This window comes from Oncorhynchus mykiss, chromosome 11, assembly GCF_057628025.1.
Source record: "Oncorhynchus mykiss isolate SJ-2025 chromosome 11, ASM5762802v1, whole genome shotgun sequence".
In the NCBI taxonomy this organism is placed as follows: Eukaryota; Metazoa; Chordata; class Actinopteri; order Salmoniformes; family Salmonidae; genus Oncorhynchus; species Oncorhynchus mykiss.
In genome coordinates, this window is record NC_143032.1 from 11334623 (window position 1) to 11356058 (window position 21436).

A 21436-nucleotide genomic window follows, 5' to 3' on the forward strand; every position below is an offset into this window, starting at 1 on the left:
GGGGGTTGGCGGGTGTTGTCTCAAAGGATAAGTGAAAATGTCTGACTAGTGTGTTTGATGACTGAATCGTGTCAAAGGGTACACTGTGACCTACGAGACTAAATGGAAACACATACACTTACGAACACCTTTCCATTTGGCCTGACATTATAACTAATTAATAGAGCTGTGCTTCCTGACGGGTAGCCGGACTCGCCTCTGTGCGGGGAAGATAACAAGGTGACAGTCAGGGGACCCAGTCAGTGGGAACTAGGGGAACCAGGCTTCAGGGAAGAGACAGGGGGATTACCCATCAGCCCCTAAGAGAGCAAAATCCTGCTCTCTGAGCCCCACAGCTAAGAAGGCTGGACCAAAACAAGGCCTCTGAAGAAAGATGGCCGCCACAGACGTTGTCCGAGCTTTGTCCTTCTTTCTACTAATCACCTACTAATAAATACATTGTCCTAACCTCTGGCCTGTTACAATACAGACCAAACTGTGTGTGATAATAAGTTAGACCCACAGTTAGACCCACAGTTAGACCAAGAGTTAGACCAAGAGTTAGACCCCCAGTTAGATCAAGAGTTAGACCCACAGTTAGACCCACAGTAAGACCCACAGTTAGACCCACAGTAAGATCCACAGTTAGACCCACAGTAAGACCCACAGTTAGACCCACAGTTAGATCCACAGTTAGACCCACAGTAAGACCCACAGTAAGACACACATTTGATTTGATTTGATGTGCTATTGTCAGGTGAATTTCTTAAGTATTGTGTAAAGGTTTCCTTTCGCTCCCCTCTTTGTGATGTGTCTCTGACACTGAAAAGCAGTACATTCTCAGGCCTTGTCATGACCAATACCAAACTTTGACAGTATAAGCATTTAAGATATGCTGTGGTGGCAGTAAAGTAGGAATCCAGACAATTGGAGTTCGATCACATAAAAGAGGCTGGTGTTTGACAACAGGCCTTTTTGTCTGGAGGGGAGAGATGAGTAAGTCCTTTGTGTTGGTGGGAGATGGGGGAAGGGCGATGGGGGCCGGAGAGCCCCAGACAGGACAGGACTTGCGCTCAGAGAGGCTAGGACAGGACAGGACAGGACAGGACAGGACAGGACAGTGTGTCTATCTGCCAGTATAATGCCAGTGTAGTTAAGGGGCCACAGGCACCAAGGCTCTTTCCCCATAACAGTTACTGTAAGTTATGAAGCACATCATGGTTTCAAGGTTGGGGTCAAGGTCAAATACATATTGGAATATTTTTTGAAATTGTCCATTGGCTTCAATTATTCCCCCCCAATTCAGAATTTGTTCAATTCAACAATTGAATGTGAATTTGAACTGAATTGACATATCACCAATCACAACCCATCACATACTACCTTCCCACTTCCCACATTGTCTACATGAAGTGTGGTCTTGAAAAGTCATGTAACATGTTGATATCGGGCGGTTGTATCTTGTCAGCGGGTGGTTACGATGGTTACGGTGGCGGTGACAGTATTGTCGCTGTGTAAGCGAACAGTGTAGGCCAAGTCTCTCCACTGGGTTTGATGAGCCGCAAAGGGGGCCCACCGGAAGAGACCGCCCCAAATGGTGTCCCCTCTGTTTGTTTGGATGGGGCCTGTTAATTGGATAAAGAGCTTGGTTGGCCCCTCTGTGTGTGTGTGTGTGTGTGTGTGTGTGTGTGTGTGTGTGTGTGTGTGTGTGTGTGTGTGTGTGTGTGTGCCTGCGTGTGTGCATGTGTTCGTGTGTGTGTGTGTGTGTGTGTGTGTGTGTGTGTGCCTGCGTGTGTGCATGTGTTCGTGTGTGTGTGTGTGTGTGTGTGTGTGTGTGTGCCTGCGTGTGTGCATGTGTTCGTGTGTGTGTGTGTGTGATTTTCTGGAATGGAATACACAGGCAGATTAGCCCATCTCAATCCTGACACTTTTTCCTGTCAGGTTTAAACTCCTGCTGGATGCTGGTCAATATTAGTACTGTCTGCCAAGAACCACACTGAGGGTTCTAATCAAGATGGATGCCACAGGAACCAAACCAAAAAACGCATGTCTTCACCAAAGGCATTTCACTTATTCACTTAACATAGAATGCGTAATATAGCTTAAATAGTCATATACAGTGCATTCGGAAAGTATTCAGACCCCTTGACTTTATCCACATTTTGTAACGTTACAGCCTTATTCTAAAATGGATTAAATTGTTTAAATTGTTTTTTTCCCACATCAATTTACACATAAAACAAAGCAAAAACATTTACATTAACTTTTATGGAAATATTACATTTACATAAGTGTTCAGACCCTTTACTCAGTACTTTGTTGAAGCACCTTTGGCAGCGATTACAGCCTTGAGACTTCTTGGGCATAACGCTACAAGCGTCTGCTTCCCTGCAGATTGTCTCAAGCTTAGTCAGTTTGGATGGGGAGCGTCGCTGCACAACTATTTTCAGGTCTCGCCAGAGATGTTTGATCGGGTTCAAGTCCGGGCTCTGGCTGGGCGACTCAAGAACATTCAGAGACTTGTCCCAAACTTGTCTTTCCTGTGTCCTTAGGGTTGGTGTCATGTTTATCCATGGAAAGAGGTCTTGGAATACAGTTGGAATCGGATGTTTAGATACATTTAGGTTGGAGTCAATAAAACTCGTTTTTCTACCACTTCAATCATTTCTTGTTAACAAACTATAGTTTTGGGATGTCGGTTAGGACATCTACTTTGTGCATGACACAAGGAATGTTTCCAAACAATCGTTTACAGACAGATTATTTAACTTATAATTCACTGTATCACAATTCCAGTGGGTCAGAAGTTTACATACACAAAGTTAGCTGTGCCTTTAAACAGCTTGGAAAATTCCAGAAAATGATGTCATGGCTTTAGAAGCTTCTGATAGGCTAATTGACATCATTTGAGTCAATTGGAGATGTACCTGTGGATATATTTCAAGGCCTACCTTCAAACTCAGTGCCTCTTAGCTTGACATCGTGGGAAAATCAAAAGAAATTAGCCAAGAACTCAGAAAAAAAATTGTAGACCTCCACAAGTCTGGCTCATCCTTGAAGGTACCATGTTCATCTGTACAAACAATAGTACGCAAGTATGAACACCATGGGACCACGCAGCCATCATACCGCTCAGGAAGGAGACGGGTTCTGTCTTGTAGAGATTAACGTACTTTGGTGCGAAAAGTGCAAATCAATCCCAGAACAACAGCAAAAGACCTTGTGAAGATGCTGGAGGAAACAGGTACAAAAGTATCTATATAGCAGTAGCATTTCGCTACACTCACATTAACATCTGCTAACCATGTGTATGTGACAAATAACATTTGATTTGATTTGAACCTTTGGCCCAGTCTGAAGTCCTGAGCGCTCTGGGGCAGGTTTTCATCTAGGATCTCTCTGTACTTTTCTCTGTTCATCTTTCCCTCGATCCTGACTAGTCCCTGCTGCTGACAAACCTACCCACAGCATGATGCTGCCACCACCATGTTCTAGACATGACACTTGGCATTCAGGCCAAAGAGTTAGATCTTGGTTTCCTTAGACCAGAGAATCTTGTTTCTCATGGTCTGAGAGTCCTTTAGGTGCCAACTCCAAGCGGACTGTCATGTGCCTTTTACTGAGGAGTGGCTTCCATCTGGCCTGATTGGTGGAGTGCTGCAGAGATGGTTGTCCTTCTGGAAGGTTCTCCTATCTCCACAGAGGAACTCTGAGTCTTGGTGTTGCCAAACTTCTTCCGTTTAAGAATGATGGTGGCCATGTGTTCTTGGGTACTTTCAATAATGCAGAAATGTTTTGGTACCCTTCCCCAGATCTGTGGCTCGACACCATCCTGTCTCGGAGCTGTACGGACAATTCCTTCGACCTTGGTTTTTGCTTGGTTTTTTCTCTGACATGCACTGTCAACTGTGAGAGCTTATATAGACAGGTGTGTGCCTTTCCAAATCATGCCCAATCAATTTGAATTTACCACAGGTGGACTCCAATCAAGTTGTAGAAACATCTCAAGGATGATCAATGGAAACAAGATCCACCTGAGCTCATAGCAAAGGGTCTGAATACTTATGTAAATAAGGTATTTCCATTTTTAATACATTTGCAAAAATGTCAAAATATCTGTTTTCGCTTTGTCATTATTGGGTATTGTGTGTAGATTGATGAGGATTTTTAAAATGTAATCAATTTTAGAATAAGACTGTAACGTAACAAAATGTGCAAAAGGTCACGGTGTCTTTATACTTTCCGAATGCACTGTATATACAATGAACCAAAATATAAACTCAACATGCAACCATTTCACCAATTTTACTGAGTTACAGTCAATTGAAAAAAATTGAAAATTATTCATAAGGCCCTTTTCTATGGATTTCATATCACTGGGCAGGGGTGCAGCCATAGGCCCACCCACTTGGGAGTCAGGCCCAGCCAATCAGAATTCGTTTTTTTCCCACAAAAGAGCTTTATTAAAGACCTAAATATTTTGCATGTGAAGAAGCCGGAAGTGGCGTGGTCTGCGGTTGTGAGAACGGATGGAAGTACTGTCATATTCTCTAAAGGCGGCTTACGGTAGAGCGATGAACATTCAAATCTCTGGCAACAGCTCTGGTGGACGTTCCTGCAGTCAGCATGCCAATTGCATGCTCCTTCAAAACTTTAGACATCTGTGGCATTGTGTTGTGTGATATAACTGCACATTTTAGAGTGGCCTTTTAGTGTCCCCAGCACAAGGTGCACCTGTGTAATGATCATGATGTTTAATCAGCTTGTTGATATGCCACACCTGTCAGGTGGATGGATTATCTTGCTCACTAACAGGAATGTAAACACATTTCAGAGAAATAAGCTTTATATGCGTATTGAGCATTTCTGGGATCTTTTATTCTATTGTATTTATGTTCAGTACATTGTGGCTCTGTAAACTAATGTGAAACTACTCTTTCGAACCGTCAGAAATCAAAAGCCATCCGTTTTTAATACAGATATACCCTAGATGCAGTATAACGCCAATTTAATATTTCTCAGTGCACCAGTTGCATTCATGTTACTGTTGTGAGAATCAAGCGTTCTCCCACGTGAAGACGTTGGTATTGAGATGTAGCAGTTAGTTTGCGACACAAAGTATCTGAGCTCCTTTCCAAGGCCAAGCACCGTATCAATGATGTCAGAGGAGAGGATGCTAGGCTAGCACTAGCTCATAGGAAATCAGATGCTTTTAGAGACATACCAAATCATCCAGACAAACCTCCCATTGAGAAGCTAATCGTTTTTGTCTCTCTTTGCTCGTGAAACCATTTTAAGTCAACCGCTCTGGTTTTGAGAAGTCTGCCATTTTGGCTTGGTTTATTATATTGTTCTTGACATCTGGTATTAATAATGTACAATTATTTTAATCACTTAATAAAAATGTTTGTTTGATCTAGTGTGAGAATATTGCATTATTGGGTTAAGTCACTGACATACTTTGAAGATTGTGTTTTCAACATGAAAACAATTACTGGGATGTCTACCTCCAAATGAGTTCCATTTTTGCATTCCTGAGGTCAATATAAATTGCCGGAACTCCCAAGAGGAAGTGGGGAGGGAACACATCTAAGCATGAGAAAGATATTCGGTCTAATCCCTGGTGATGTACAGTGCCTTCAGAAAGTATTCACACCCCTTGACTTTTTACACATTTTGTTGTGTTACAGGGTGAATTTAAAATGTATTAAACTGAGATTTGTTTGTCACTGACCTACACACAATACCCCCTAATGTCAAAGTGGAATTATGTATATATATATTTTTTGAAATGCTGAAATGTCTTCAGTCAAAAAGTATTTAACCCATTTGCTACGGCAAGCCTAAATAAGTTCAGGAGTAAAATTATTCTTAACAAGTGACATAATAAGGGGTTTAACATGATTTTAGGGTTTAACATGGTTTTTGAATGACTTCCTCATCTCTGTCCCTCAGTCGAGGAGTGATTTTCAAACACAGATTCAACCACAAAGACGAGGGAGGTTTTCCAATGCCTCACAAAGAAGGGCACCTATTGGTAGATGGGTAAAAAAAAAAAGCTGACATTGAATATCCCTTTGAGCATGGTGAAGTTATTAATTACACTTTGGATGGTGTATCAATACACCCAGTCACTACAAAGATACAGGAGTCCTTCCTAACTCAGTTGCTCAGGGATTTCACCAAGAGGCCAATAGTGACTTTAAAACAGTTACAGAGTTTAATGGCTGTGATAGGAGAAAACTGAGGATGGATCAACAACATTGTAGTCACTCCACAATACTAACCTAATTGACAAAAGAAAGAAGCCTGTAGAGAAAACAAATATTCCAAAACATGCATCCTGTTTGCAACAAGGCACTAGAGTAATACTGCAAAAAATGTGGCAAAGTAATTCACTTTTTGTCTTGAATACAAAGTGTTATGTTTGGGGCAAATCCAATACTACACATTACAGAGTACCACTCTCCATAGTTTCAAGCATAGTGTTGACTGAATCATGTTATGGGTATGCTTGTAATCGTTAAGGACTGGGGAGTTTTTCAGGATAAAAAAGAAACGGAACGGAGCTAAGAACATGCAAAATCCTAGAGGAAACCTGGTTAAGTAAGCTTTCCACCAGACACTGGGAGATGAATTCACCTTTCAGCAGGACAGTTACCTAAAACACAAGGCCAAATCCACACTGGAGTTGCTTGCCAAGAATACAGTGAATGTTCCTGAGTGGTAAAGTTAGTTTACTTAAATCTAGTTGAAAATGTACTGTATATACTGTGTGACTGCAGTTCATTCTAATCCCCAGAGATATACTGTGTGACTGCAGTTCAGTCTAATCCCCAGAGATATACTGTGTGACTGCAGTTCAGTCTAATCCCCAGAGATATACTGTGTGACTGCAGTTCAGTCTATTCCCCAGAGATATACTGTGTGACTTCAGTTCAGTCTATTCCCCAGAGATATACTGTGTGACTGCAGTTCAGTCTATTCCCCAGAGATATACTGTGTGACGACTGCAGTTCAGTCTAATCCCCAGAGATATACTGTGTGACTGCAGTTCAGTCTAATCCCCAGAGATATACTGTGTGACTGCAGTTCAGTCTAATCCCCAGAGATACACTGTTTGACTGCAGTTCAGTCTATTCCCCAGAGATATACTGTGTAACTGCAGTTCAGTCTAATCCCCAGAGATATACTGTGTGACTGCAGTTCATTCTAATCCCCAGTGTGTATGTGTGTTGGTTCTTCTATCCTCGTGAGGACCTAAAACAAGGGAAATGATCCCCATGAGGACAAAGGATATTATAAGCTTGGGGTTAGGTTGAGGGCTAGGTTACAATTAGAGTAAGGTAAGGGTAAGTGGTTAGTGGTAAGATTTATGGTTAGGAGTTTGGTTTAGGGTTACAGGTTAAGGTTAGGGTTAGGTTTAGGGTTAGGAGTTACGTAAAATAGGATTTTGAATGGAAATACATTTTAGGTCCCCAAGAAGATAGAAGAACATAACATGTGTGTGTGTGTATGTGTGTGTGGCTCAGTGAAAGCGTGTCTTGTTTTGAGTGCCTGTTGAAAAATGATTTTAAAAGTAGCAGGCTCAGCTCAGTCAACCCCACAAGGTGAAGGAGGGAGGGAGACAGACAGAGTGAGAAGGAGACAGAGAGATACTGTAGAAGACAGTGAGTGAGACGGAAAGAGTGGAGCAAGAGAGTGTGAGAAAGAAGAGGCAATAAAAAGAGACGGAGGGAGCGACAGGCCATCCAGGCAATAAATAGGACCTCCATTGCAGTAGTGGTCTAGCAGTGGCCTGTGACCAGTGGAGGCTGCTGAGGGGAGGACGGTTCCTAATAATGATTGGAATGGAGTCAATGGAATGGAATCAACCATGTGATTTCCAGACATTATTATGAACCGTCCTCCCCTCAGTAGCCTCCACTGCCTGTAACTGTGTACAGGCCATAGTGGAGTGTTGAGGAGACAGTGAGTGAGAGTGGAGGTAGGGTCTCACAGTGGTGGGGTTCAAGGGTGAGTTTCCTAATTGCTGAACTACACTCAGAAAAAAAGGGTTCTGAAAGGGTTCTTTGGCTGTCCTAATAGGAGAACCTAGGTAGAACCCTTTTTGGTTCCAGGTAGAACTATTTTTCCATGTAGAACACAGAGGGTTCTACATGGAACCCAAAAGGGATTCTACATGAAACCAAAATAGTTCTACCTGGAACCAAAAAGGGTTCTTCAAAGGGTTCCTCTATGGGAACAGCTGAAGAACTGTTTTAGGTACTAGATAGCACCTATTTTCTAAGTGTACAGACCACAGACACACAGTAACTAACTATTATCTGGGAATCACGTGACCGTGTGTGTGTGTTCACAGCCCGTAGCAGCGTTAAACCAGTGACAGTCCTGGAGGTTCCTACCTGGTGTAAATCTAGTGTGAGGGTCACCCAGTGGAACTGTCTGCCATTTTTAATGCTGGGGCTTTGCCACCACCCGTTGGTGCCGTCAATGGCGTTGGTGATTGGATGTTGCTCTGCATAAAATCAAGAGAAAGCAATAAAATGAATGCCTGGAATCCACGCAAGAAGTACAGTATTTCAGACAGATACTGTAACTGAAAGATAGTGGGACAGTAGAAAGTCAAACTGTCTGAAGCACTAGCCAGTAGTCATAACAGAGTTAAGACACTGCTTCCCTCTCCTTCTCCGCCTTCGCCCAGAGGGTCCTAACTCCAGTACCTTTGGGGTTTTGACTCTGGGCATTACAGGTCCGACACTGGGAGTTGCGGATGCGTCGTCCTGGTACGTGTTCCACCAGTTTACAGTACATCTCTGGCTCAGGCTCTCCACAGGTGGCGTTGGTGGTGATCTCTGCATTACTGGCCAGGTTGAAGATGGCGGGGAAGAGACCTGGGGGAGACCCAGTAGGGTTTAAGACCATGACATCTACACACACAGTACATGGTCTGTTTACACACACACACACACACACACACACACACACACACACACACACACACACACACACACACACACACACACACACACACACACACACACACACCATCAATTCACCCCCACAAAAGAGGAGTTGAATCGCTCCCTTTCAACTCCTCCTTACCTCCCACCACCAATTCAGACCCATCCTCATAATCCCCCCCCCCCTACCCAAAAAAAACTCCACCCACGTGTTTACATGGACCATTGATGGGTGCTGTTGTGGGCTGCTCTGTGATAACCACCCGCAGACCCTCTGGGCTACAAGGCCTTTTGTCCCAAAGCATCTCTCCACCACTGAGATGTCAGGAGGCTTATGGTAACAGATTTAAACTGAAGAAGTCAGAAAATCTGTCTGATTATAAGATGCTTATCATTTTATTATTTTTTAACCTTAAGTATTAACTTTAAAGGCCTGTTGGTCATGATTAATAACTGCTTTATGCATGTTTACTAATGCATAACAAATTATGCTTACACTGTTTATTAATAGTTAGTAAACAAGCTGTTCATGAGCAGAACTTCATTCCAGACACAATTAAACCTTTCTTACAAGGGATCTTTACTGGCATTTCAAAGACATCAATACATCTCCTCTCTAAAATCTAAAACATATGTAGGCTTCCCAGGAGAAGGTGGCCATTGTGAGCTTGGCCTACGACTTAATCCTATTGAATTGAATGGTCCCAAAGCATTCCTGTGAACAGTGATGGTGAGGCCTTCAGAGGCCCTCCAGGAAACTGGAGTTGTTAGCCTAATGACATAGCAGCACTGAGACATCTGACCAGACGAGTGGTAGACTGTCTCGGAGTCAGACCCACTGATCGGTAACGAGTCAGTACAGTACGGTTGAGACATCTGACCAGACGAGTGGTAGACTGTCTCGGAGTCAGACCCACTGATTGGTAACGAGACAGTACAGTACGGTTGAGACATCTGACCAGACGAGTGGTAGACTGTCTTGGAGTCAGACCCACTGATTGGTAACGAGACAGTACAGTACGGTTGAGACATCTGACCAGACGAGTGGTAGACTGTCTCAGAGTCAGACCCACTGATCGGTAATGAGACAGTACAGTACGGTTGAGACATCTGACCAGACGAGTGGTAGACTGTCTCAGAGTCAGACCCACTGATCGGTAACGAGACAGTACAGTACGGTTCGGCAAGACAGTGTGAAATTGGGATGACTGACTGTCATCTGTCTACATGTCTGTCTGCCGTTCGGTGGCTGCTGATTTCTCATTGACAGAGAGGCTTGACCCCTGTGCACTGTGGGCTGTAAAGGGGAAATGCAGGGAGAGTGGATTGGAAAGCAATTATTCTTTTCGTGTTGACTATTTATTAGCTTGTTATAATGTTTTTAACAGTTTGCCTTAAAAAGGATTTTATTCAATCTTAGAAACCATCCTGGTCATGGTTTGTCATGAAAGAAACCTCAACCATGTTCTCTGACCACCAAACTCACAATGTTTTCCTTGTTTAAAAATAAATTGCGTTAATTGACTTTAAAACATCAGAGCCAAATCTCAAATCCCGATGGATTTGATCCTGTGAAAGTGAAACCCAATCTTTCATATTTTGGCTCATGGTAGTCTTAATCCCGGAGAGGGTTATTTTACAGTACCTAGCTTTGACATGATCTAACCAGGTGCAAATAACTGTGGGAAGGTAAGTGACACAGTGACAGCCCGGGGGGATGTTATTGACACAGCAACTGGTTGTGGACAGGGACCATCAGTCAATAAATCACCACCTAGTCGTGATGTAACAGCACACTGCTAATCAGCGCTACTAAATGGCTGACTGGCACATAGTCAGACACTGATGTCACCCATAGATGTGGTGATTTGTGGTCATTTCAGGCTTCTTACGCCTATTTCCTGGGGCTCCTTTGCACTGGGGATGCTTTAATCATCTGTCTGCATCTGCCGACCAAATCTGGGCTCCATGGTGAACGCTTGCATGTGGCGGAAAATGAAATCAAAGCCAAACTAGCATCCTTGTCCTACTTGTCATTTTTATTTAATGTATTAATGCTATATTAATGCTTTAATATCCTCATGTCTTATTAGAGTTAACTGCAATATTAGCCCCATAATTAGCTTCATCAGCTTATCTGACATCATACATTATACAGCTTTTTGGACTAAACTGCTTGAGATGATGTGATGTGAACTAAATGGCTATATCCCCACAGTTTAGCAACTACGGTGGATGCGTAACCAGGTCAGTGGGTACGGTGGGGCGGCAGGTAGCCTTGAGGTTAGAGCATTGGGCCAGTAACCAAAGGTTGCTGGTTTGAATTCTGGAGGCGACAAGGTGAACAAATCTGTCGCTCTACCCTTGAGTAAGGCACTTAACCCCCCCGCCCCCAAAAAAAAATCCATTAAAGGAGAGATATAAGCAGCCCTCAAATGATTATACAGCTCAGCTCATTAGTGTGAAAGAGACATCAGTCAGTCAGTGAGGCCTGGTCAATGTTTGGATAACAAGGCCCCGTGATTGACTGGGGCCTTGACTGGGGCCTTGAGCAGGCCCCCAATGGTCAGAGGTCATCTCATCAGCCTTACCCAGGAGCGGCTTCTGCTGAGCGCCTGCCATCTTTGGAATGCCACTGTCACTGAACACAAAAGACTAACATTTCAACAGTTCACTGGTAGATAGCATCTGGGTTGATAAGGTAAAAATGCTGTCCGTGGCTGAAGATGTTAGCCAGCTACCAGTTCAGCAGTTCAGGTCGCGTTACTCAACGCTCAGGGCACTCGGTTTAGCAAAGAATGTTGTGTAAATAGTGATGGTGAACTGATTAAACATTACAAATATTTTAACTGATCAATGCATTCTGTGTGTGGAACATATGAGTAAATAATATATTTTTGTAAAAATATCAATCTTAAGACAGGGAGTTTAATGTAAATGTATTGTTCTTAATATTCTGAGTAAACCTCCCCCTCACAGTCAATAGTCTCGAAAACCCGACACAGTGACTATGGTCTGGTTTCATTGACTCATTCTTTTGGCAACTTTGAGAAGAAAAAAAGAAGGAATTTGAGGTTATGATCATTTTCATGGCCAATGTACAGGGTCACCGAGCGGGGGGGTTGGCGCATATCAGACTCAAAAGAAACACATGGGTTTTCTTCCCTATTTTCCATTACACTTTATTATTATCAGTAGCATTTCATTGATATTATTCAGGTTATTATTACCTCTAAATATTAGTCTAGTATACAAATTAAGAAATGTCAGATTGGAGAGGATTGTCACGTTTTGGGATTGTGTCTGACTTTTACAGTGTGTATTGTCACGTAACAAAGTTAGCACCACTTTGCCATAAAACATTTTGGTAGAAGGCAGTGTGGAGGGGTCCATTTAGCATCTTCACCCTGCACCTGAGAGAAAGATGGATTTTCACTTATAGCACCGCACCACTGTGGGATTTTGACTTTAACCAAAGCCTACATGTCTTAGGCTATCATAGGCTATCAGACTCAGAAGAAACATGTGCAATTTCACTATTGCATCTGCCTACAGAGTAAGCCATTTATTTCAAATACTGACGCCTTGAAAATTGAGATGAGAGGGTGGTTTGTGATTACATTTATAATCCTTCTTTACTTCAAATAATTAGGCAGATCAGACCAAGCAGTCCCAGTAGTCAGATCAGCAGCAGTAAGGACAGTAGTTTCAGCCTACGAGGTTGATCATTTCCCTGAGGGAAAAGTGCTAGGGAACACACACACCGAATGTTGATCTGCTGTTGATCTGCTGTTCATCTGCTGTTCATCTGCTGTTCATCTGCAATTCGTTGCTCCATGGCTCAAAAGCTGTAGTGCATTTGGAAAATATTCAGACCCCTTGACTTTTTTCACATTTTGATATGGTACAGCCTTATTCTAAAATGTATTAAATATTTTTTCCTCATCAATCTACACGCAATACCCCATAACGACAAACTGAAAACAGGTTTTTAGAATTTTTTGATAATAAAAAATAAAATAAAAAATGAAATACCTTAATTACATAACTATTCAGACCCTTTGCTACGAGACTCAAAATTTAGCTCAGGTGCATCCTGTTTCCATTGATCATCCTTAAATCATCCTTGATTTAGTCCACCTGTGGTAAATTCAGTTGATTGAACATGATTTGGAAAGACACACCTGTCTATATAAGGTCCAAAAGTTGACAGTGCATGTCAGAGCAAAAACCAAGCCATGAGATTGAAGGAATTGTCTGTAGAGCTCAGAGACAGGATTGTGTCGAGGCACAGATCTGGGGAAGGGTACCAAAACTTTTCTGCAGCATTGAAGGTCCCCAAGTACACAGTGGCCTCCATCATTTTTAAATGGAAGAAGTTTGGATGTCACACCCTGACCTTAGAGAGCCGTTTTATTTCTCTATTTGGTTAGGTCAGGGTGTGATGTGGGGTGGGCATTCTATGTTTTGTATTTCTAGGTTTTGGCCGGGTATGGTTCTCAATCAGGGACACCTGTCTATCGTTGTCTTTGATTGGGAACCATACTTAGGTAGCCCTTGTCCCTCCTTTCTTTGTGGGAAGTTAACTTTGTTTGTGGCACATGCCCTTAAGCTTCACGGTTGTTTTGTATTGTTTATTGTTTTTGTCGGCGTCATCCTAAATAAAAGGAATATGTATGCTCACCATGCTGCGCTTTGGTCTAGTTCTTTCGACGGCCGTGACATTGGGACCACGAAGAATCTTCCTAGAGCTGGCCGCCCAGCCAAACTGCGCAATCGGGGAGAAGGGACTTGGTCAGGGAGGTGACCAAGAACCTGATGGTCGCTCTGACAGAGCTCCAGAGTTCCTCTGTGGAGATGGAAGAACCTTCCAGAAGGACAATCATCTCTGCAGCACTCCACCAATCAGGCCTTTTTGGTAGAGTGGCCAGATGGAAGCAACTCCTCAGTAAAAGGCACATAACAGCCCGCTTGGAGTTTGCCAAAAGGAACCTGAAGGACTCTCAGACCATGAGAAACAAGATTCTCTTGACTGATGAATCCAAGATTGAACTCTTTGGCCTGAATGCCAAGCGTCACGTCTGGAGGAAACCTGGCACCATCCCTACGGTGAAGCATCATGCTGTGGGGATGTTTTTCAGTGGCTGGGACTGGGAGACTAGTCAGGATCAAGGGAAAGATGAAGTACAGAGAGATACTTAATGAAAACCTGCTCCAGAGCACTCAGGACCTCAGACTAGAGTGAAGGTTCACCTTCCAACAGGACAATGACCCTAAGCAAGACAATGCAGGAGTGGCTTTGGGACAAGTCTCTGAATGTCCTTGAGTGGCCCATTCAGAGCCCGGACTTGAACCCGATCGAACATCTCTGGAGAGACCTGAAAATAGCTGTGCAGGGACGCTCCCCATCCAACCTGACAGAGGTTGAGAGGATCTGCAGAGAAGAATGGGAGAAACTCCCCAAATACAGGTGTGCCAAGCTTGTAGAGTCACACAAAAACTCTAGGCTGTAATCGTTGCCAAAGGTGCTTCAACCAAGTATTGAGTAAAGGGTTTGAATACTTATGTAAATGTGAAATTTCAGTTGTTTTTTTATTGTACATTAGCAAAAATATCTAAAAACCTGTTTTTGCTTTGTCATTATGGGGTATTGTGTGTAGATTGATGAGGGGGAAAAAACTATTTACTCCATTTTAGAATAAGGCTGTAACGTAACAAAATGTGAAAAAAGTAAAGGGGTCTGAATACTTCCCGAATGCACTGTACCATCCATCATCTTTGCTATAGCCAAAGATTATCTGTTGCTCAGTGACTGGTGTACTTTACAGGTGTTTCTGATTAATAAACAATGCCATGATGGTGGGTGGTACCATTTAAATAAAACCCAGCCCTAAAACGAAACGTAGGATAAAAATAATTTACACCTCATTTCATAGGAAAAGACAAGGCATCGGTACGAATTTGCACGAAGCGGGCAGTTCGGGTTTGTCACTTCAAGCCCAAGTATATCATACTTTGACTAAAACTATGACTGATTGACTTACATTGTTGTGCAACACCATGGGTAAGCTCTGGCCATCGTCTTTTAGTTTGAAAAACTGGTGTGGGCATTTAATTAGGGTCAAATTTGAACAATTACAAATAATATATATATATATATATATATATATATATATATATTATTCGTACAGTAATTAACTACAGAAAAACATGCAATTAACTTGATTTTAAAAAATTTAGCGTTTGACAGCCCTACAATTTAATATATGTAATTGTGGCACATGAAGATCCCCAACATGGTTATGCCAACAAGTATAGGTAGCTTCTCCAATTACGTTTCAGAAGAAGCCTCTTACAAGCAAGCCAGTATTCAGTATTCAAGAATATCAATTCAATTAAAAGTGTTCCTTAAATGTATTGAATTGAATGGGGGGACAAGTTACACAGCACATCAACATCTGATCTTGATTCCAATGTAATGTAAAAAAAAAAAAAAATTAAAAAGGAGAGGAGACATGTAATGAAAGTTGGTCTATTTGAAGCTTAAAATCTGCACCTCAAACATTTTCTACTGATGATTGTTGTTACAATTAGAGGAATTGAATTGGGCCTTGAGGCGACCCTAGCATGTTAGCGTGACTGTGCTTTGGAGAAAGAGGCGTCAGCAATTGTAAATCATTTCAATGACAATGGCCCGGAATTTCTCTCAAGGTGAGAGAACTAATAACGGTTTAACAAAGTAACTATCATGTAGATTGGCCAGTGATATTAGTTTCCTGGTGATGCAACTGGTTGTATTAAAACTGGATAGCATAGTTTGTAATAACTTAGAATCCTCCTGTTTGTAATTGTAAATTAATGGCTGAATTATTGTCCGCAATTTCAACACCAAGACACCAATTACTTTTCACTCAATTTATGCAATACATATTAGGCTATTTCTGTTTTAAACTGGCAAATGTAAAGAACAGTAAAATAGTAATTACTCAAAATGCGTTCTATCAACAAAGATACATCTACTATTCCTAAACTTCCACTCATGCTCTACATAAATTAAAGTGCATATCCCATACATTGCTTTAAGAAAAAATAAAACAATGGTTTGACTCGGACGCATTGAGACCTCGTGCTGAAAGAGTGAAAATGCAGTCAATAGGAAAGAGATTATTTCCAGCTCACCTCTTTGCTGGCACTCCGCGGAGGATGCAGATAGCAGCACAATTGCACAGCATAAGAGCCTCATCATTCACAACACAGATGGACTTCGGCTTCTAATAAATGTCTCCAATATTAATTTAGGGATATATTTTCTAATGTTTTACAGGAATTTATAGCCTAAAGTTGTCATGCACATTCGTTTCGCCTATGGTCTCTCTCTGTCATCTGTTCAGCGTGTACCCCTCTTCCACTCTCCTCTCTCCCCTCACTCATTCAGCTAACTTTTGTCTCAACGTTTTTCTTTCGTCCCGCTACAAAGTCCCTGGCTGGACCGCACCATTTGGTGAGGAGTAGGGGGGTTGACCAAATTTGTCGAGATTTTATCATTGCTGCCTTTTACTCTCAACTACTCTTTACAAATTAAGATGGTTTTGACCTTTACAAATGTACACTGTTTTGTGTTTAATGATACTTTTATTTTAGAAAGGTTTAGAATAACAAAAACTTTGCACCAAATTTGAAACGGTTTAAATATTTTTTTTAAATGAAGGCCACTTTTTTTTTTTTTATGTAGTCTACCTATCAGCCTATAGTCTATTTGATGATTTAATTATGTCAACATCCTACATAAAATATATCATGCAGTTTGGATATTCAACTATGCTTCACAACTTGGCAAGCAGTCGTTGTAATTGGATTATTACACCAAATAGTACAACTTGTAAAAAAGTAGCCGTTTAACCTCTATACAAGCAGAGGTATACGCTGCGCGATTTACATAGCAGTAGCCTACAGTACACCAGATACTGTTATTCTGCTGATAATACACTAAAGTCCATGTAAATATTGAACCATGATTGTGATACTGGAATGGAAAGCGTAGGTGCCTTTTCCCATCAAAGTTATGCAGGGCATTCAATAATCACAACCAACTGTACTTAACATTTAATACAAGCCTATGAATGTATGAAACATTGGAAACTTGTCTTCCAGACTAATTTCAACAAAGCAAAACAAAACGAAGTTATTTATACCTGTGGATTTCACAGCGAAAACAAAAGGAACATTTGATCCATTTATCTATACATCTTTCCAAAAAAAGTGTATTTTTAACCAATATTCAACTACTACTTTAAACTTTTCAATTACTATAGATGGCTTAGCTGACAACATCACAAAACCGATCTGTACTCTTCAATGGGGCAGAAGTCCTTGAGTTGTTGTCATTCAGCATGGCCAGCTACCAACAATGACAAGAAACAGCCATGTGGAGAATTTATAAGTGACTCGTGTCAGCTAAATTGAGTGTCATTATCTGGTCAGGAGTGTGTGTATACTGCCCTCTTGTGGATGTAATGAAAATGGGTGGGAATGTTAAGGGCAACAGTACTGCAGTAAAAGACTACTAAATCAACTATTCAAGTGTTAGCCACATTCAGATTCTATAGTTACAGACCACTCCTCCCATGAATGCATGCCTGTCAGACTTGTATTCAATTATTTTATGGAAAAGATCTCTGTAATGTTTTAACGAGGCAACGTCCTCACCCTTTTTGTAGAATCAATGACTTGAGTGACTTTTTCCAGAAAGTCCCTTCTCAAGATGAAAGGCCTTGCCATTGTACATGGCGATACCAGAGGACAGAGACATAATAGACATGATTATTAATTGTACAGATCAAATGAGGCTGCTGAGGGCGGAACGGCTCACAATAATGTCCGGAACGGAGCCAATGGAATGGCATCAAACACCTGGAGACCATGTGTTTGATGTATTTGATTCCATTCCACTAATTCCAGTCATTACTACGACCCCATTCTCCCCAATTAAGGGACCACCAACCTCCTCATAGATTATCATGTGTAATAATGTCCTATTTTACTTCTGTGCATAGACAATGAGTGACTAATAAGCCTGCAAAGCATGAACATACCCCTACGACAACAGCTAATCCTGTAACTATTCCTGTAAACCACGGCATCATATAATGGGTTAGCCTTTTATTGAACAACACAGGAGCAGCCAACACCAATATACTGTATGGTTACAGTTAAATACAGGTTAAATAAAAGAATACATTGTAACGTGAAACTCCCTTATAGAGTTAAGGCATCCAGTGATTCCAGTCTACGGATTTCACCAGGTTGTTTAGTATAACCAGGCTCCTCCTTGGTGGAGATACTAGGGGAACCAGATGGACCGTTTTAGGGATGCATGTTTTAACCAGGTTGTTTAGTCTGTATCTGTATCTACAGCAGCTTCTGTCAGGGAGGAACTTATTAGGCCAGACTGAGGAAAGGTCATGGTAGCAGGTGTATGTATAAATATGAGGAGCAATGAACATAACCCCTATTGACACAGACAGGACAGACAGGACGGGACAGGACAGGACAGACATGAGAGACAGGACAGACAGGACAGAACAGACAGGACAGGACAGACAGGACAGACATGACAGAGACAGGACAGACAGGACAGAGCAGACAGGACAGGACAGACAGGACAGGACAGACAGGACAGACAGATAGACAGGACAAACATGACAGAGACAGGACAGACAGACAGAACTATTGGTTCTATTGTTAAAGGGATAAGGGATGGAAGCAGGTGTACTATATCATTGCTCCAACCAGAAGAGACATCTATGTTAGGACTTCAGGGCGTGGTCATCTACAAGCGACTGGAACCTTCAGTTTATAAACAGCAGAAGGTCAGCGAGAGTCTGGATAGGCCTTATCTGTCATACAGATGAGATGGATAGAGGCATGCTCTAAAGACACATTATTATTCTGATATTAGAATAGCATTGTAGAATGCAGTTCAGAACCAATGGGTTACAGAGAATAAACCCTGTTACTTGGAAGTATTGTTATCTACAGTATCTATTGATACCAATATAATAATTTTTTTGTTGTTTTCTCTTAGTTTGTCTAACTAAAATCATGTTATTGTAACTCATGCCCTCTAGTGGTAATCTAATCACCTGTCATCTCCTGTCTGTGTAACAGTATAGCTTCCGAACCTCTCCTCGCCCCTACCTGGGCTCAAACCAGGGACCCTCGGCACACATCAACAACTGACAAAGCAAGGGTATCAACTACTTCAAGGTCTCAGAGCGAGTGACGTCACCCGATTGAAACGCTATTAGAAACGCACCACCGCTAACTAGCTAGCTATTTGACATCGGTTACATCTGGACTGCTGCAACTTGCTGCAACTTGCTGTTAGATGGGCTCTCCTCTTGTGCCATCAAACAACTTATGGAGAATGCCACAGCCCGCCTAGTGTTCAACCTTCCCAAGTACTCCCATGTCACCCCACTCCTCGGCACACTCCACTGGCTTCCAGTCGAAGCTCACATCCACTTCAAGGCCACGGTACTTGTCTACAGAGAAGCAAGAGGAAGTGCCCCTCTATTTTCAGGTTATGTTTAAACCCTACACCCCAACCCAAGCACTTCATTCTGCCACCTCTGGTCTCTTGACTCTCCCACTCCTATGGGAGGGCAGCTCCCGCACAGACCAGTCAAAGCTCTTCTCTGTCCTGTGACCCCAATGGTGGAACCAGCTTCCCCCTGAAGCTAGGACAGCAGAGTCCCTGCCCATCTTCCGAAAACTTTTGAATCCCTACCTCTTCAGAGTATCTTAAATAATTCGCTTCCGCTTAAGAAACGTTTTGCAACCGAATTGGTGTAATGAATACCGCCCTGGTTTTCTTAACCCTGATTGCTATAGTCCACTCACCTGCTGGTGTCCCAGGTCTTATTTAGTCTCTGAATTAAAGGGAAGAATGTGAAATAGCAGGGCTATAATGGTTTTATATATATATATATATTTTTTTTGGTGTGAATATTAAATGTTTTATTTTAACTTGATAAAATAAAGAACAGTAATACACTTTGTCCTCTGAAGAGGTGGCGGGCTTAAAATAAAAACATCTCCTTTCAAACACAACAGACAAATGCCTCATGGAATTACAATGAACACTTATAGTTTAGGTGAAAAGTCAAGTGTTTTAATTTAACTAAAAAGTAATATTTCTGAGACATACAGTACTCAACACTGAGACATACAATACTCAACACTGAGACATACAGAACTCAACACTGATACATACAGAACTCAACACTGAGACATACAGAACTCAACACTGTAGCCTAGAACTGATACAGCTTACTATTATTACCTACCGACTTTGTCTTCAGTTTCCAGAGCAACTTGTTGATGTACTTTCCATGCAGCCTTGTCTCTCTCTATGTCCTGGTCATGTTCCCTGAATGAATCTCCTGTACCAGGAATGGCCAGAGTCAGCTCTTCAGAGATTAGTAACTGAGAGGGCAAGATCATAAGGCTATGGTGCAACTGCTTAGGTGACACTAGGCCTCTCAAGGATCCACACAGGGGACACAACGGCTGAGGTGTCATTGCTTTCTTTAGCGGTTTGGACTCTTGCTGGACAGGTTTAAGGAAACGGTGAGTCCTCATTTCTAGGTTTGAGGGGGAAGTTGTTTTGAAGGAAATACACGGACCAAGATCAAAGTATTTTCTCTGATCTGCTGCGCCATCTTGTGGTGATTTGGGATGATATGTTGCCTCTCTCCATGATGACGTTCATTGAGCAGTGCTTGACAGCCATTGAACAATATTACTTTTAAAAGCTTAAGAACGGTCTATCCGACTCTTTTCTCTCTCCCTACCTCGTCTTCTTTATTGAAATCTAATCAAATCCGTCCCTACCCTAGCTCTGTCTCTGTCGGGGGGGGGGGGGGGGGGGGATGCAATTAGAGAGAATCAGAGAGCCATAATGAGTCCGGCTGAGGCTAGGAGGCTACTCTTCCATCTCTTCCATTAGCCACGGAAGCAGCAGCTGAAGCCCATTTGCAGATCCTCACAGTTGGTACCATTACCCTGCTCTGATAGAAGTCCTGCCTGCCTGGCACGGGCACCAATCGACAGTCCGCTGCTAATGGAATGGCACTAGGGCAGGAAGTGTGTGAGCAGAATGAGCCCAGGTACCTCAAGCCATACAATTCTGTGGCTAAAGTGACTGTTACAACCCCAGGAGCAAACACTCTGTCTCATCTGAGAGATAACAATGTCTGTCAGGTCATTTATTTTAACCCTTATTTTACCAGGTGAGTTGACTGAGAACACATTCTCATTTACAGCAACAATGTAGAGAATAGTTACAGGGGAGAAGAGATGAATGAACCAATTGGAAGCTGGGGATGATTAGATGTCCATGATAGTAATTTAGCCAGGACATGGGGTTAACACCACTACTCTTACAAAAAGTGCCATGGGATCTTCAGTGATCACAAAGAGTCAGGACACTA

General features: G+C 42.2%; 1 protein-coding gene across 3 annotated transcripts in view; it reads right to left on the reverse strand.

The window, feature by feature from the left end:
* LOC110536548 (laminin subunit alpha-1) overlaps positions 1-16391 on the reverse strand; it is a 79985-nt gene extending 63594 nt beyond the window's left edge. For all 3 annotated transcript variants that reach the window (XM_036934849.2, XM_090189380.1, XM_036934850.2), the window contains exons 1-3: positions 16122-16391; positions 8703-8873; positions 8385-8497 (exon numbers count right to left, since the gene is read on the reverse strand). In XM_036934849.2, the coding sequence (XP_036790744.2) occupies positions 8385-8497; positions 8703-8873; positions 16122-16188 (351 nt within the window). In that variant the 5' untranslated portion in view covers positions 16189-16391. The remainder of the gene's footprint in view (positions 1-8384; positions 8498-8702; positions 8874-16121) is intronic.
* Between the last annotated feature and the right edge of the window lie 5045 nt (positions 16392-21436).